This window comes from Pelophylax lessonae (assembly GCF_965119305.1).
Source record: "Pelophylax lessonae genome assembly, chromosome: 1".
Lineage (NCBI taxonomy): Eukaryota > Metazoa > Chordata > Amphibia > Anura > Ranidae > Pelophylax > Pelophylax lessonae.
This window is the reverse complement of record NC_138768.1, coordinates 316,779,393-316,797,545: the sequence shown is the minus strand read 5'-3', so window position 1 is coordinate 316,797,545 and position 18,153 is coordinate 316,779,393. Positions and strand designations below refer to the sequence as shown.

General features: G+C 44.5%; 1 protein-coding gene across 2 annotated transcripts in view; it reads left to right on the top strand.

Annotated features, from left to right (window-relative positions):
• Window positions 1–5,270: 5,270 nt before the first annotated feature.
• The window catches only part of SLC12A6 (solute carrier family 12 member 6), a 131,337-nt gene continuing 118,454 nt past the window's right edge, over window positions 5,271–18,153 (top strand). Inside the window, exons 1-3 of one of the 2 annotated variants that reach the window (XM_082264507.1) lie at window positions 5,271–5,691; window positions 5,723–5,749; window positions 13,661–13,933. In XM_082264507.1, the coding sequence (XP_082120633.1) occupies window positions 13,699–13,933 (235 nt within the window). In that variant the 5' untranslated portion in view covers window positions 5,271–5,691; window positions 5,723–5,749; window positions 13,661–13,698. Of the gene's footprint in view, window positions 5,750–13,660; window positions 13,934–18,153 lie in introns of both variants that reach the window. The other variant, XM_082264506.1, reaches the window with a different exon arrangement.

Here is an 18,153-nt window from a genome sequence, read left to right as displayed (position 1 = left end):
GTATGGGGTGGAGACAAGGGACGTGCTCAGGGGTGGGTATGGGATTCGAGACAAGGGACGTGCTCAGGGGTGGGTATGGGATGGAGACAAGGGATGCGCTCAGGGGTGGGTATGGGATTCGAGACAAGGGACGTGCTCAGGGGTGGGTATGGGATGGAGACAAGGGATGCGCTCAGAGGCGGGTATGAAATGGAGACAAGGGACGTGCTCAGAGGCGGGTATGGGATGGAGACAAGGGACGTGCTCCGAGGCGGGTATGGGATGGAGACAAGGGACGTGCTCAGAGGCGGGTATGGGATGGAGACAAGGGATGCGCTCAGAGGCGGGTATGGAATGGAGACAAGGGACGTGCTCAGAGGCGGGTATGGAATGGAGACAAGGGACGTGTTCAGGGGTGGGTATGGGATGGAGACAATGGACGTGCTCAGAGGCGGGTATGGGATGGAGACAAGGGACGCGCTCAGAGGCGGGTATGGAATGGAGACAATAGACTAGCTCTTTGGCAGGTATGGGATGGAGACAAGGGACGTGCTCAGAGGCGGGTATGGGATGGAGACAAGGGATGCGCTCAGAGGCGGGTATGGTATGGAGACAAGGGATGCGCTCAGAGGCGGTTATGGGATAGAGACAATGGACGTGCTCAGAGGCGGGTATGGGATGGAGACAAGGGACGTGCTTGGAGGTGAGTATGGGGTGGAGACAAGGGACGTGCTCAGGGGTGGGTATGGGATTCGAGACAAGGGACGTGCTCAGGGGTGGGTATGGGATGGAGACAAGGGATGCGCTCAGGGGTGGGTATGGGATTCGAGACAAGGGACGTGCTCAGGGGTGGGTATGGGATGGAGACAAGGGATGCGCTCAGAGGCGGGTATGAAATGGAGACAAGGGACGTGCTCAGAGGCGGGTATGGGATGGAGACAAGGGACGTGCTCCGAGGCGGGTATGGGATGGAGACAAGGGACGTGCTCAGAGGCGGGTATGGGATGGAGACAAGGGACGTGCTCAGGGGTGGATATAGTATGGAGACAAGGGATGCGCTCAGAGGCGGGTATGGAATGGAGACAAGGGACGTGCTCAGAGGCGGGTATGGAATGGAGACAAGGGACGTGCTCAGAGGCGGGTATGAAATGGAGACAAGGGACGTGCTCAGAGGCGGGTATGGGATAGAGACAAGGGACGTACTCAGAGGCGGGTATGGGATGGAGACAAGGGACAGTGCTCCGAGGCGGTTATGGGATGGAGACAAGGGACGTGCTCAGGGGTGGGTATGGGATGGAGACAAGGGACGTGCTCAGGGGTGGATATGCTATGGAGACAAGGGATGCGCTCAGAGGCGGGTATGGATTGGAGACAAGGGACGTGCTCAGAGGCGGGTATGGAATGGAGACAAGGGACAGTGCTCCGAGGCGGGTATGGGATGGAGACAAGGGACGTGCTCAGGGGTGGATATGCTATGGAGACAAGGGATGCGTTCAGAGGCGGGTATGGAATGGAGACAAGGAATGTGCTCAGAGGCGGGTATGGAATGAAGCCAAGGGACGTGCTCAGAGGCGGGTATGGAATAGAGACAAGGGATGTGCTCAGAGGCGGGTATGGAATGGAGACAAGGGACGTGCTCCGAGGCGGGTATGGGATGGAGACAAGGGACGTGCTCAGGGGTGGATATGGTATGGAGACAAGGGATGCGCTCAGGGGTGGGTATGGGATTCGAGACAAGGGACGGGCTCAGGGGTGGGTATGGGATGGAGACAAGGGATGCGCTCAGAGGCGGGTATGAAATGGAGACAAGGGACGTGCTCAGAGGCGGGTATGGGATGGAGACAAGGGACGTGCTCCGAGGCGGGTATGGGATGGAGACAAGGGATGTGCTCAGGGGTGGATATGGTATGGAGACAAGGGATGCGCTCAGAGGCGGGTATGGAATGGAGACAAGGGAAGTGCTCCGAGGCGGGTATGGGATGGAGACAAGGGACGTGCTCAGGGGTGGATATGGTATGGAGACAAGGGATGCGCTCAGAGGTGGGTATGGAATAGAGACAAGGGACGTGCTCAGAGGCGGGCATGGAATGGAGACAAGGGACGTGCTCAGAGGCGGGTATGGAATGGAGACAAGGGACGTGCTCAGAGGCGGGTATGGGATAGAGACAAGGGACGTGCTCAGAGGCGGGTATGGGATGGAGACAAGGGACGTGCTCCGAGGCGGGTATGGGATGGAGACAAGGGACGTGCTCAGGGGTGGATATGCTATGGAGACAAGGGATGCGCTCAGAGGCAGGTATGGAATGGAGACAAGGGACGTGCTCAGAGGCGGGTATGGAATGGAGACAAGGGATGTGCTCAGAGGCGGGTAAGGAATGGAGACAAGGGACGTGCTCAGAGGCGGGTAAGGAATGGAGACAAGGGACGTGCTCAGAGGCGGGTTTTGGAATGGAGACAAGGGACGTGCTCCTTGGCAGGTATGGGTTGGAGACAAGGGACGTGCTCAGGGGTGGATATGGAATGGAGACAAGGGATGCGCTCATAGGCGGGTATGGAATGGAGACAAGGGACGTGCTCAGAGGCGGGTATGGAATGGAGACAAGGGACGTGCTTAGAGGGGGGTATGGAATGGAGACAAGGGACGTGCTCAGAGGCGGGTATGGGTTGGAGACAAGGGACGTGCTCAGGGGTGGATATGGAATGGAGACAAGGGATGCGCTCAGAGGCGGGTATGGAATGGAGACAAGGGACGTGCTCAGAGGCGGGTATGGAATGGAGACAAGGGACGTGCTTAGAGGCGGGTATGGAATGGAGACAAGGGACGTGCTTAGAGGCGGGTATGGGATAGAGACAAGGGACAGTGCTCAGAGGCGGGTATGGGATAGAGACAAGTGACGTGCTCAGAGGCGGGTATGGGATAGAGACAAGGGACGTGCTCAGAGGCGGGTATGGGATAGAGACAAGGGACGTGCTCCGAGGCGGGTATGGGATGGAGACAAGGGACGTGCTTGGAGGTGAGTATGGGGTGGAGACAAGGGACGTGCTCAGGGGTGGGTATGGGATTCGAGACAAGGGACGTGCTCAGGGGTGGGTATGGGATGGAGACAAGGGATGCGCTCAGGGGTGGGTATGGGATTCGAGACAAGGGACGTGCTCAGGGGTGGGTATGGGATGGAGACAAGGGATGCGCTCAGAGGCGGGTATGAAATGGAGACAAGGGACGTGCTCAGAGGCGGGTATGGGATGGAGACAAGGGACGTGCTCCGAGGCGGGTATGGGATGGAGACAAGGGACGTGCTCAGAGGCGGGTATGGGATGGAGACAAGGGATGCGCTCAGAGGCGGGTATGGAATGGAGACAAGGGACGTGCTCAGAGGCGGGTATGGAATGGAGACAAGGGACGTGTTCAGGGGTGGGTATGGGATGGAGACAATGGACGTGCTCAGAGGCGGGTATGGGATGGAGACAAGGGACGCGCTCAGAGGCGGGTATGGAATGGAGACAATAGACTAGCTCTTTGGCAGGTATGGGATGGAGACAAGGGACGTGCTCAGAGGCGGGTATGGGATGGAGACAAGGGATGCGCTCAGAGGCGGGTATGGTATGGAGACAAGGGATGCGCTCAGAGGCGGTTATGGGATAGAGACAATGGACGTGCTCAGAGGCGGGTATGGGATAGAGACAATGGACGTGCTCAGAGGCGGGTATGGGATGGAGACAAGGGATGCGCTCAGAGGCGGGTATGGAATGGAGACAAGGGACGTGTTCAGGGGTGGGTATGGGATGGAGACAATGGACGTGCTCAGAGGCGGGTATGGGATGGAGACAAGGGACGCGCTCAGAGGCGGGTATGGAATGGAGACAATAGACTAGCTCTTTGGCAGGTATGGGATGGAGACAAGGGACGTGCTCAGAGGCGGGTATGGGATGGAGACAAGGGATGCGCTCAGAGGCGGGTATGGTATGGAGACAAGGGATGCGCTCAGAGGCGGTTATGGGATAGAGACAATGGACGTGCTCAGAGGCGGGTATGGGATGGAGACAAGGGACGTGCTTGGAGGTGAGTATGGGGTGGAGACAAGGGACGTGCTCAGGGGTGGGTATGGAATTCGAGACAAGGGACGTGCTCAGGGGTGGGTATGGGATGGAGACAAGGGATGCGCTCAGGGGTGGGTATGGGATTCGAGACAAGGGACGTGCTCAGGGGTGGGTATGGGATGGAGACAAGGGATGCGCTCAGAGGCGGGTATGAAATGGAGACAAGGGACGTGCTCAGAGGCGGGTATGGGATGGAGACAAGGGACGTGCTCCGAGGCGGGTATGGGATGGAGACAAGGGACGTGCTCAGAGGCGGGTATGGGATGGAGACAAGGGATGCGCTCAGAGGCGGGTATGGAATGGAGACAAGGGACGTGCTCAGAGGCGGGTATGGAATGGAGACAAGGGACGTGTTCAGGGGTGGGTATGGGATGGAGACAATGGACGTGCTCAGAGGCGGGTATGGGATGGAGACAAGGGACGCGCTCAGAGGCGGGTATGGAATGGAGACAATAGACTAGCTCTTTGGCAGGTATGGGATGGAGACAAGGGACGTGCTCAGAGGCGGGTATGGGATGGAGACAAGGGATGCGCTCAGAGGCGGGTATGGTATGGAGACAAGGGATGCGCTCAGAGGCGGTTATGGGATAGAGACAATGGACGTGCTCAGAGGCGGGTATGGGATAGAGACAATGGACGTGCTCAGAGGTGGGTATGGGGCAGCGACAGGGGGTGACTGAAGGAGGGAGTTTTGAGTACTTATGCTCCTAATAGAAAACCCTGTTGGGTGCTAACAGGAGAGACCTGAGTAAAGATAAGATATATAAGAAGTGTGCAGCAGCCATCATTAGAGCCAGCCTCATTCCTGTTGACATGTACAGAAGGATTTGTGCCCACACTTGATCTGTACATTAAACAGTGCCTTCTGCTGAGTGCACAGGCTAAGGCAGCCCCACCCTCCATCTGGTGCCTGGTGTTGGATCATTTCCCTTTGTGTGTGTTCATATACTAGAAGAAGTGTGATTTCACTGACAGCTCAGGCGTTCCCCCACTTCCTGTCCTTCCCCTGGCACCATTTATCTCTCACTGACACAGTCTATACAACGAGCAGATCTACAGAGAAGAGCCCCGACTTCTCCTCCACCGCTCTGAGGCCGCTTTACGGTACACCATCTGACTGAGCGCGCCTCCGACCTGCGCGGACACGGCCACGTTCGACTAGCGAAGCGCGCTCCCCTACCATTATTTCTAGGAGGCGCGCCCACGCACTTCTCCTGCACCGGCTCCGTCCAGCATTTTATGCATAGAAAAGCGGTGATGCGCGCGGCCGTCTCTGCAGCTGCTCCCCTGCCTGGTGTTATTGTATTGTCCCTGTCCTCCTGACACCCCCCTGGGGTTTTCCTGTCCTTTTCTCCTGTCCCTGTCATCCCTCCTTCATTGCCTGCCTACTAATCCTCTTCTTAGTGTATTTCTATACACGCCCCCTACCTTCTCATATACTGGACACCCCACCCACAACCTATAGTCACCCCCTTTCCTCATATACCAAAATAGAGACAAGTCTTCTTCTCATTGGCTGCCCCCTGTATGGGACTTTCTTTCTTCTCATCCTTCATCACTGCTCCAGGCTGGATTGGTCTCCTCTTCATCTTCTTCACTCTTCTGATTCCTGGATAAAGCTGTGCTCTTGCTGCTTCCGCTCCAACAACTTCCCTTTTCGCTTTCTTTTAGGGTAATATATGTTTGTTGTCTCGTTATGGCTTTTCTTTCTTTTCTCCGTCTTTCCAGAAACCGCTTTTCTTCTTTAACGTTCTATGGTGGCTTATTTTATTCTAGACTCGTCTTTATGTAGAGTACAGGTTAGCTTTTACCTTTGGCTGTCCACTAAAGATCTATTTCGCAATGACATATATATACGTAGATATGTGTACTCTTCTTATTAGGCTGATGTGGTTAAGGCTGACGTTAGGTCTTAGTTTGCTCTTTATGTTGGAAGAGGTTCATGTGTCTTTATATCTTCTGAATGTGATGCCATTGAATTACATGTATTCAGTCATTCTCACCCAGGCTTCCATGAAACCACTGCTCATTTTGACATCAAATTTCAATTTAGTTTTGTCATAGTCATTTGATTAAAATGCCATTTTAGTTTTAGTAGTATTTTAGTCATCTGAATTGTTTTAGTTGTATTTTAGTTGTCTAAAATCTGCAGTACAGTAAAGTCAACTAAAATATCCTGTACATTAGAGACCACTAAAATCTCCAGTACATTAGAGACAACTAAAATCTCCAGTACATTATAGACTACTAAAATCTCTAGTACATTATAGACGACTAAAATCTCCAGTACATTATAGACGAATAAAATCTCCAGTTCATTATAGACGACTAAAATCTCCAGTACATTATAGACGACTAAAATCTCCAGTACATTATAGTCATCTAACATCTCCAGTACATTATAGACGACTAAAATCTCCAGTACATTATAGATGACTAAAATCTCCAGTACATTATAGAGGACTAAAATCTCCAGTACATCATAGATGACTAAAATCTCCACTACATTATAGACGACTAAAATCTCCAGTACATTATAGACGACTAAAATCTCCACTACATTATAGTCATCTAACATCTCCAGTACATTATAGCCAACTAAAATCTCCAGTACATTATAGACGACTAAAATCTCCAGTACATTATAGATGACTAAAATCTCCACTACATTATAGATGACTAAAATCTCCACTACATTATAGACGACTAAAATCTCCAGTACATTATAGATGACTAAAATCTCCAGTACATTATAGACGACTAAAATCTCCAGTACATTATAGGCGACTAAAATCTCCAGTACAATATAGACGACTAAAATCTCCAGTACATTATAGATGACTAAAATCTCCAGTACATTATAGACGACTAAAATCTCCAGTACATTATAGAGGACTAAAATCTCCACTACATTATAGTCATCTAACATCTCCAGTACATTATAGGCGACTAAAATCTCCAGTACATTATAGTCATCTAACATCTCCAGTACATTATAGGCGACTAAAATCTCCAGTACATTATAGTCATCTAACATCTCCAGTACATTATAGACGACTAAAATCTCCAGTACATTATAGATGACTAAAATCTCCAGTACATTATAGATGACTAAAATCTCCAGTACATTATAGAGGACTAAAATCTCCAGTACATCATAGATGACTAAAATCTCCACTACATTATAGACGACTAAAATCTCCAGTACATTATAGACGACTAAAATCTCCACTACATTATAGTCATCTAACATCTCCAGTACATTATAGGCGACTAAAATCTCCAGTACATTATAGTCATCTAACATCTCCAGTACATTATAGCCAACTAAAATCTCCAGTACATTATAGACGACTAAAATCTCCAGTACATTATAGTCATCTAACATCTCCAGTACATTATAGCCAACTAAAATCTCCAGTACATTATAGACGACTAAAATCTCCAGTACATTATAGATGACTAAAATCTCCAGTACATTATAGAGGACTAAAATCTCCAGTACATTATAGATGACTAAAATCTCCACTACATTATAGACGACTAAAATCTCCAGTACATTATAGACAACTAAAATCTCCACTACATTATAGTCATCTAACATCTCCAGTACATTATAGGCGACTAAAATCTCCAGTACATTATAGTCATCTAACATCTCCAGTACATTATAGCCAACTAAAATCTCCAGTACATTATAGACGACTAAAATCTCCAGTACATTATAGATGACTAAAATCTCCAGTACATTATAGATGACTAAAATCTCCACTACATTATAGACGACTAAAATCTCCAGTACATTATAGATGACTAAAATCTCCAGTACATTATAGGCGACTAAAATCTCCAGTACATTATAGACGACTAAAATCTCCAGTACATTATAGATGACTAAAATCTCCAGTACATTATAGACGACTAAAATCTCCAGTACATTATAGAGGACTAAAATCTCCACTACATTATAGTCATCTAACATCTCCAGTACATTATAGGCGACTAAAATCTCCAGTACATTATAGTCATCTAACATCTCCAGTACATTATAGGCGACTAAAATCTCCAGTACATTATAGCCAACTAAAATCTCCAGTACATTATAGACGACTAAAATCTCCAGTACATTATAGATGACTAAAATCTCCAGTACATTGTAGATGACTAAAATCTCCAGTACATTATAGAGGACTAAAATCTCCAGTACATTATAGTCATCTAACATCTCCAGTACATTATAGCCAACTAAAATCTCCAGTACATTATAGACGACTAAAATCTCCAGTACATTATAGTCATCTAACATCTCCAGTACATTATAGCCAACTAAAATCTCCAGTACATTATAGACGACTAAAATCTCCAGTACATTATAGATGACTAAAATCTCCAGTACATTATAGAGGACTAAAATCTCCAGTACATTATAGACGACTAAAATCTCCAGTACATTATAGACGACTAAAATCTCCACTACATTATAGTCATCTAACATCTCCAGTACATTATAGGCGACTAAAATCTCCAGTACATTATAGTCATCTAACATCTCCAGTACATTATAGCCAACTAAAATCTCCAGTACATTATAGACGACTAAAATCTCCAGTACATTATAGATGACTAAAATCTCCAGTACATTATAGAGGACTAAAATCTCCAGTACATTATAGATGACTAAAATCTCCACTACATTATAGACGACTAAAATCTCCAGTACATTATAGACGACTAAAATCTCCAGTACATTATAGAAGACTAAAATCCCCAGTACATTATAGATGATTAAAATCTCCAGTACATTATAGACGACTAAAATCTCCACTACATTATAGACGACTAAAATCTCCAGTACATTATAGACGACTAAAATCTCCAGTACATTATAGATGACTAAAATCTCCAGTACATTATAGATGACTAAAATCTCCAGTACATTATAGACGACTAAAATCTCCAGGACATTATAGACGACTAAAATCTCCAGTACATTATAGATGACTAAAATCTCCACTACATTATAGATGACTAAAATCTCCACTACATTATAGATGACTAAAATCTCCACTACATTATAGATGACTAAAATCTCCACTACATTATAGAGGACTAAAATCTCCAGTACATTATAGAGGACTAAAATCTCCAGTACATTATAGAGGACTAAAATCTCCAGTACATTATAGACGACTAAAATCTCCAGTACATTATAGACGACTAAAATCTCCAGTACATTATAGACGACTAAAATCCCCAGTATGTTATAGAGGACTAAAATCTCCAGTACATTATAGACGACTAAAATCTCCAGTACATTATAGACGACTAAAATCCCCAGTACATTATAGACGACTAAAATCTCCAGTACATTATAGACGACCAAAATCTCCAGTACATTATAGAGGACTAAAATCTCCAGTACATTATAGTCAACTAAAACCTCCAGGACATTATAGTCCTCTAAAATCTCCAGGACATTATAGTCCTCTAAAATCTCCACTACATTAAAGACGACTAAAATCTCTACTACATTATATCATCTAAAATCTCCAGTTCATTATAGTCATCTAAAATCTCCAGTACATTATAGTCATCTAAAATCTCCAGTTCATTATAGACAACTAAAATGTACACTACATTATAGAGGACTAAAATCTCCAGTACATTATAGTCAACTAAAATCTCCAGTACATTATAGAGGACTAAAATCTTCCGTACATTATAGAGGACCAGGGCTTTTTTTCAGCTGGACCTCGGTGGAACTCAGTTCCACCACCTCTAGCTCAGGCCCTCTGCTCCCTGCTTACCACTATCACTTGTAAACACAGAAGTCCGGCTTCTGTGTTTGACAATAAATAACTTCTCTTCCAGTGGCTCCCACTGAGTGCAGGATCAGGACAAGGGAGATGCAGGTGGAGCTTTTAAGGGGGTGGGGGGCGGAGATGGGGGCAGTGGAGGGGGTTTGAATGCAGAGATCAAAGCTAAAGAGGGGTGAAAGTGAGATGCGAATGGAGGATTCAGAGGTAAGCAGCTATGGATGAAGGATGAACCCTGCACTCTGTGTGTAGCGCACCCCGAGCTCTGCACTCTGTAAATAATGCACTCCTAGTATTTAATGCCCATATAAGACCCTCCCACTGTTTGTGAAATTTGACCACACCCACTATTTGATGCGGTTTGGAGGGTGTGTGGGGGGAAGATGGGTTTTGGGGGGGGTGTCATGGTTGAGTTCCTGCACCTATTTTCTGAGAAAAAAGCCCTGTAGAGGACTAAAATCTCCAGTACATTATAGTCAACTAAAACCTCCAGTACATTATAGTCAACTAAACTCTCCAGGACATTATAGTCACCTAAAACCTCCAGTACATTATAGTCAACTAAACTCTCCAGGACATTATAGTAACCTAAAATCTCCAGTACATTATAGATGACTAAAACCTCAAGTACATTATATTCATCTAAAATCTCCAGTACATTATAGATGACTAAAACCTCAAGTACATTATATTCATCTAAAATCTCCAGTACATTATAGATGACTAAAACCTCAAGTACATTATATTCATCTAAAATCTCTAGTACATTATAGTCCTCTAAAATCTCCAGTACATTGTAGATGACTAAAATCTCCAGTAAATTATAGTCATCTAAAATCTCCAGTACATTATAGGCGACTAAAATCTCCACTACATTATAGTCCTCTAAAATCTCCACTACATTATAGTCCTCTAAAATCTCCAGTACATTGTAGATGACTAAAACCTCCAGTACATCATAGTCAACTAAAATCTCCAGCACATCATAGACAACTAAAATCTCCAGTACATTATAGTAATCTAAAATCTCCAGTACATTATAGTCACCTAAAATCTCCAGTAAATTATAGTAATCTAAAATCTCCAGTACATTATAGACGACTAAAATCTCCAGTACATTATAGTAATCTAAAATCTCCAGTACATTATAGACAACTAAAATCTCCACTACATTATAGTCACCTAAAATCTCCAGTACATTATAGTAATCTAAAATCTCCACTACATTATAGTCCTCTAAAATCTTCAGTACATTGTAGACGACTAAAATCTCTAGTATGTTATAGATGATTAAAATCTCCAGTACATCATAGACAACTAAAATCTCCACTACATTATAGACGACTAAAATCTCCACTACATTATAGTAATCTAAAATCTCCAGTACATTATAGATGTCTAAAATCTCCAGTACATTATAGATGTCTAAAATCTCCAGTACATTATAGTCGACTGAAATCTCCAGTACATTATAGTCATCTAACATCTCCAGTACATTATAGCCAACTAAAATCTCCAGTACATTATAGTCACCTAAAATCTCCAGTACATTATTGTCACCTAAAATCTCCACTACATTATGGTCACCTAAAATCTCCACTACATTATAGTCACCTAAAATCTCCACTACATTATAGATGAATAAAATCAAATGGGTTTAGTTAAATTGTAATGCATTATTTAAGTATTTCTCTAGAATTGCCAAACTTATTATATACTCCTTGAGTAAAAAATCTAATAACATGTTATTATTTATGGTATTAAGATTTGAACATGCACTACAGACACAGATTTTTCCATTGTTATATATAACCAGTGTTAATTTTGATGTCAAATTTCAATTTAGTTTTAGTCAAAGTCTTTTGACTAAAATGCCATTTTAGTCTTAGTCGTAATTTAGTCTTCTGAATTGTTTTAGTTGTATTTTAGTCAACTAAAATAGTGGTAATTTTGTTGACAAAAAATAGCACTGCATGGAACTGTAGGATTCCTCCAGGGGTTCCTTGAGTTGTGGCTAATTGACCGTCCATCTGATGATGCTTGGATAGTTCCAGGACCAAAGCCACTTTGGCAAAGCCTGTTGCATGACAACAATGATCTATTTAGCTGTTTGTAATAATGGCATTCTGAGCACCTCTTTAAGGGAAGAATTTTTCCTACTGGATACCATTGTAAAGGAAATTTTCTCCTCTGACCCCTAATAAATTGATTTTCCCCAAGGTTGATGTTGTGTGGTAGTTTGCGTTGGAAGTGATTCATTTTTGATTATGTGATTCTAAAAATGATAACTTTTCATTACATTTATTCTGCCATTCTCACCCAGGGTTCCACCAGAGGTTGCTAGGGGTTCACCATGCTATGGATGATTGACCTCCCATCTGATGCTCCCTGGGTAATTCCAGGACAAACACAACTTGACAGAGCCAGTTGTATGACACCAACAGTCATTTTAGCTGTATGTAAGGTTGGCAATCTGACCACCACTGTAAGGGGGGATTCTTTCCACTGGATACCAATGTAAAAGGGCATTTGTTCCTCTGACCCCTAATAAATTCATTTTCTCAGGCATTTTTCCGAAGGTTGATATTAGGTGGTAGCTTTGCTTTATTGTTGGAAGTAATTCATTTGTAAATATGTGTTTCTAAAAATGATACCTTTTCATTAGATTTATTCTGCCATATTCAACCAGGGTTCCAATGTAAAGGACAGTTGTTCCTCTGACACGTAATGAATTGGTTTAAGGCCCCTTTCACACTTGTGTGACTTGTTTTGCAATTTTGGACTGCAAAGTAGCATGACAAGTTGACTTCAAAGTAGTTCCTGCACTACTTTGGTCCGACTTTGATGAGTTTTGAGGTCCATAGAAATAGGCATTGCTTCAAATCCAATCAAAATTGGAACAAAAATTGCGGGAAAATCACGGAAAAATCTTGCGACTTTTAGGTCGCACAAGTCTGAAAGGGGCCTTAACAGGAGTTTTTTTTTCCAAGGCTATCATTAGGTCTTAGTTTGCTTTTATGTTAAAAGCAATTCATTTGTGCTTATGTATTTCTGAAAATGATATATAATTTAGTTATATTTATTCAGCCATTCTCAACCAGGGTTCCATGGAACCATAGGTTACCTCCACAGGTTGCTAGGGTTTCCTGGAGTGGTGGCTCATTGACCTCCCTTGTGATGGTGTCTAGATAGCTCCAGGATCCAGTGCAAATTGGCAGAACCAATTGTGTGACACCAATGATCTTTTTAGGTGTTTTCCTTCTGACTTCAAATGAATTGGTTTTAACAGGGTTTTTTTGAGACCTGAAAATTATTTCAAGGGATCCTCTGGACAAAATTATTCAGAAAGGCTGCATTTATTGGTTTCATATATAGCCTTTAGGCCCCTTTCACACTTCTGCAACTTGTCATGCAACTTTGGACATCAGAGTTGCACGACATGTTGTTCCCCATGTTTTCCAGTGATACCCATTCATATATGCGCAACTTCAAAGTAGTTTATGCACTAATTTGGTCCGACTTTCAAGCAACTTTAGGGCCATAGACTTCAATGTTAACCCTGAGAAGTTGCATGAAAGTAATACCTGAATGTTATACAATGCAACTTGTGTGCAACAGTTGTCCATTAAAACTGGTCAAAGCCAAAGTCGTTTTCAAGTTGCACCCATCCAAAGTTGCACCAAAGGTGCACTCCAAAGTCGGCACAACTTTGGAGTCGTAAAAGTGTGAAAGGGGCCTTAACAACATCTTCTATATCACTTGTCTAGGTGGAAAGGTGGCCGCGAACAGCGAGGAGTTGGCGCCAATGCCTCCCAAAATGGCGTCAGTGAGGTTTACTGTAACCCCGACCAAGATGGACGATCTAGGTGGTGTATCGGATACAAGTCCAGATCTCAGCTCCTCTTCCCGAGTCCGATTCAGCTCAAGGGACAGTGTTCGAGATGCTAGTCGAAGTGATGTGTACAGTGATAGCTCTTTAGCCACTACTGCTGTGGATCCAAATAGTGACAGGACAACAAACCCAATGGACAGTGGTGAAGGTAAGCCACAATGTGAAACAATGAGACACAAAGGAATCATGTATCAAACAATAATTTGACTACATGATAAAAATATAAATACCAATTGTAAGGGACTTTTGAACTGGATGGCTAGATTGACTCCCTACAAATATTCAGGAACACACAGAGACACACACACGAGGGTAGAGTCAAAGCATGTTCCTTTATTTCAGGAAATGTCCCGAGCATGTATACAGTTCGAACAACAGGAAAATTAATTTTGCAATAAGGGGCCTGGCTTCAGTATGACTCGCGATTACATGATACTTTTTGGAATACTACACAAATATAAACAGTTCCCATAACAAATTTACCGATCAAGATGTTCTTATGTGCAACTATTTCTGCAGAGTCAGACATAGCCGAACAAACAAGATGTTATGACTATAAATCAGGCATTATTGCAGAAATAATAGAGAAGAATATACAGCATGAAAAAAACATTCACCTATTATATTACATTTATATAAATTCAGCAATTCCTCCTTCTGCTGTTCAAATTCCCTGTGTGACGGGGAAGAGAGGGGGAGTAGAGATGCAGCCCTGCACAGTGCTGGATCTATTCTCCCCTCTCTTCCCCTTCACACAAAGCAGGGGGTAGGAACAGAGAAATCTAAAACTTTTTTTTTTTTTACCTTAGCAAGGAATGCATTAAGGTAAAAAAAAATGTTTTTAGCTTTAGTATCACCTAAATTACCATTTTAGCCAATAAGTATTGCAAGACTTACTCATGCAAGTATCTGTAATTAGGCAGACATCACTGGTAGCTTCATATCACAGATGAGCTGGCCATACATGAAGGCTTCCTGCACATGCGTTTATGCACATATGGTGTTTAACCACTTTAATACAGGGCACTAATCCTCCCTTCCCACCCAGGCCAATTTTCCCCTTTTAGCGCTGTTGCATTTTGAATGACAATTGCGCGGTCATGCAACACTGTACCTACACTAAATTTATGTCATTTTCCCCCCACAAATAGAGCTTTCTTTTGGTGGTATTTGATCACCTCTGGGTTTTTTCCTTTTTGCTAAACAAATGAAAAAAGACTGAAAAGTTTGAAAAAAAAGTTTTTTTGTTTATGTTATACAATTTTGTAAATAAATAAGTTTTTTCCTGCACTGATGAGCACTGATGAGACTGCACTGACAGGCACTGATGAGGAGGCACTGATGGGGTGGCACTGATGGGGTGGCACTGATAGGCGGCACTGATATGTGGCACTGATAGGCACTGATATGTGGCACTGATAGGTAGCACTGATATGCAGCATTGGTGGGCACTGATAGGCGGCACTGATGGGCACTGATAGGCGGCATTGATGGACACTGATAGGTGGCACTGACGGGCACTGATAGGTGGCACTGACGGACACTGATAGGCGGCACTGGTGGGCACTGATGGGCGGCACTGATCGGCACTGACAAGCGGCACTGATGGGCACTGATAGGCGGCACCGTTGGGCAATAATGGGCACTGGTGGGCGACACTAAAGGATGGCAATGATGGGCACTTGTGGGCAGCACTGATAGGGAGGGCACTGGTGGGCAGCACTGATGGGGAGGGCAATGGGGGGCTCCCTGAGCCCTGATTGCCATCCCTGGTGGCCATAGTGGGCATCCCTGGGGTCATAGTGGGCATCCCTGGGGTCATAGTGGGCATCCCTGGTGGATCTAGTGGCATCCCCCCCCCCCGAGGGTCTGCACTGGTAATCAATGATCTGATTACCAGTGCCGACCCCCCCCCCCTGTCAGGGGAGCCGCCGATCAGCACTCCTTTACTCAGGCACGAACTAAGGAAAGCCGATCAACGGCTCGGCTCTTTACCGAGATCGGAGATGCAGGGTGTCAGACTGACACCTCGCATCACCGATCGCCGCTCTGCGCGCCCCCGGGGGGCGCCCAGAGCTGTGTTATCCTGCAGCCGTCATATGACGTCCGGTCAGGATAACACAACCACATTCCCGCCGTCATTTTGTAATAGGGCGGGCGGGAAGTGGTTAAGCATAAATGCATTCTACTGACCAGAATATTAATTCATGCTTACAAGTGCACATATGTTTTTTTCTGCTCAAAAGCTCATCTGCCTTTTGGTGTGGTGTGGTTTTTTTGTTCCTGGAAACACTCTTCTTCAAATATGCCTTGTAAGAGCCTATGTGTGCATGGGCACCTATAGGTGCTTTTACAGGCATAAAAAAAAAAAAGAAAACACCAGTATATGTGAGGTTTTGTTAAGCTCAGTGTGCATGAGGCCTATGAATTTTTTGGTTGAACAGTCCAGATGAACAAATCTCCCCTGCTTGCTATTGTCATCTGATAGCTGGCTCTGGTGATCACTTAAGCCTCGTACACACGCAACGATTGTTGGCCGTGAATTTTCGGCCAACGTCCGATCGGCCGATTGTCGGCTTGTTAGTATGATGCTTCCGACAACCGACTGCGACTTTTCGGCCGAACAAAATCTGGTATGCATGCTATAAAATTTTTGTTGGCCGTCAACAGAACGGCCGATTTTCCGTCAGTCGGTTCAGATTTCGGCAGACAAAAATCAGATGAGCAAGACTGGGCATGCTCAGAGAAGAAAAAACACACAGAAAGTAAACCAGCACATGACATCACTTCTGAAGTTGGTTTTTGTTGGCCGAGAAAATTTGTGTGCAGTCTAGAGCACATTTCAACCAACACAACAACACTGGACAAAAGACGGCCGATCGGTCGGCCGACAATCGTTGCGTGTGTACGAGGCATTATAGTACCGCTCAAGCTGCTCTGCTGGTAAAGAATCCCATGTCTCACGACAATGCAAGGGTTCCGCCTGTCTTGTGCTTGATCCAGAAAGCAGTGAAGCATAAGGGGATGAGAGACACCACACATCACTAGCTCAACAGGTGGAGAGGACTGAAAATGGCCTCAGCCTTCAACTCCTCCTAAGGCACACCCCCTCTGATGAATTTTGCTCTGCCCACCAGGGCTTAGTCATAGACGTCCTCTATGACTAAAACCAGTGGGCTGAGCGAAATGCATCAGCACAGCTGGCTCCAGTGGCTGTTAGAATACTCAAAACAGTGCATGCATCTGATTAAATGCAGATGTTGTTTGCCCAACAATTTTCCACCCGGCTCCTTTAATAAAAGTCAGTTGTTTAATGAGGGCACCAATAGCTCAAATTCAAGCTGACTGAACCGCTGGTTGTGGCCCGGTGGTTGAGAATAACCTGTTTAGAGGAGTATAGTAATAGATAGTCACTGTACAGCTGGCCATATACACACTTTTTTTGGTAAGTATTTATTGAATGTTGGAAAAACATCTAACACATATTTTGTTGAGCTTCATCACAGAAGGTATTTCAGTTTTGTTAAAGCAGTATTAAGGCCAAAAACAACATTTTTTATATCGCAGCCTACCAATTTGTAGATGTGGTGGCTGCATTCGTTTTCTTTTTTAGGCCCTATTTCTTTATTTTCACCTGGTGATCTGGCCAGTATGTTTGTTTTTTTCAACTTCCTTTAACAGAACAAGCTTTCTAGGAAACAGAGTGTTCAGACAAACCATATACAACTGCCAGGGGTGCTTAAAATGTTCAGCTTTCATTCAGTTATCTAAAACCTTCATCCCAAAAGAAAAAATAAATCAGTTGCTTTAACTGCTTAAAAAGTGCTACCTGGAGTTCGGTTTTAATTTGTTAGTCAAGTCCATCTAAATCTGCTAGTCAATCATAACACTACCCTCTCCCCTGACTGACAATCCAGATGTCCAAAGGTTTCTCCGTTACTCTTCCATACAGTAGAGACACCCAAAGACAGAAGCATGTTACTGGCTGGATCACAGGGTGGAAATAAATGAAAAAAGCCTAAAAAAGAAAACAAATGCAGACACCACATTTAAAGTGTTACTAAATCCAGGACCCTGCATTTACTATATCTGGTCTCCCACAGTACACAGAACATGGAAATTAAATTATTTCAGTAAAAATAATAAGTGCTAAATACCTTTTCTTATCAGCAGTATTTAGCAGTCTTGTTCTATCGGTGTCTGGTTTAAGCTTGTAGGAGGAGTTTCTATTCTCCTGTGACTGTCCTATGAGGCTGCAGGATCCCTGACCCTCTGTCTGGACAGTGTTGATTGGCTCTGTGATGATCACCTGCACCCTCCTAGGGGTTTAGTAACACTTTAGGGATTGGTAAGCTGCCATATAATACA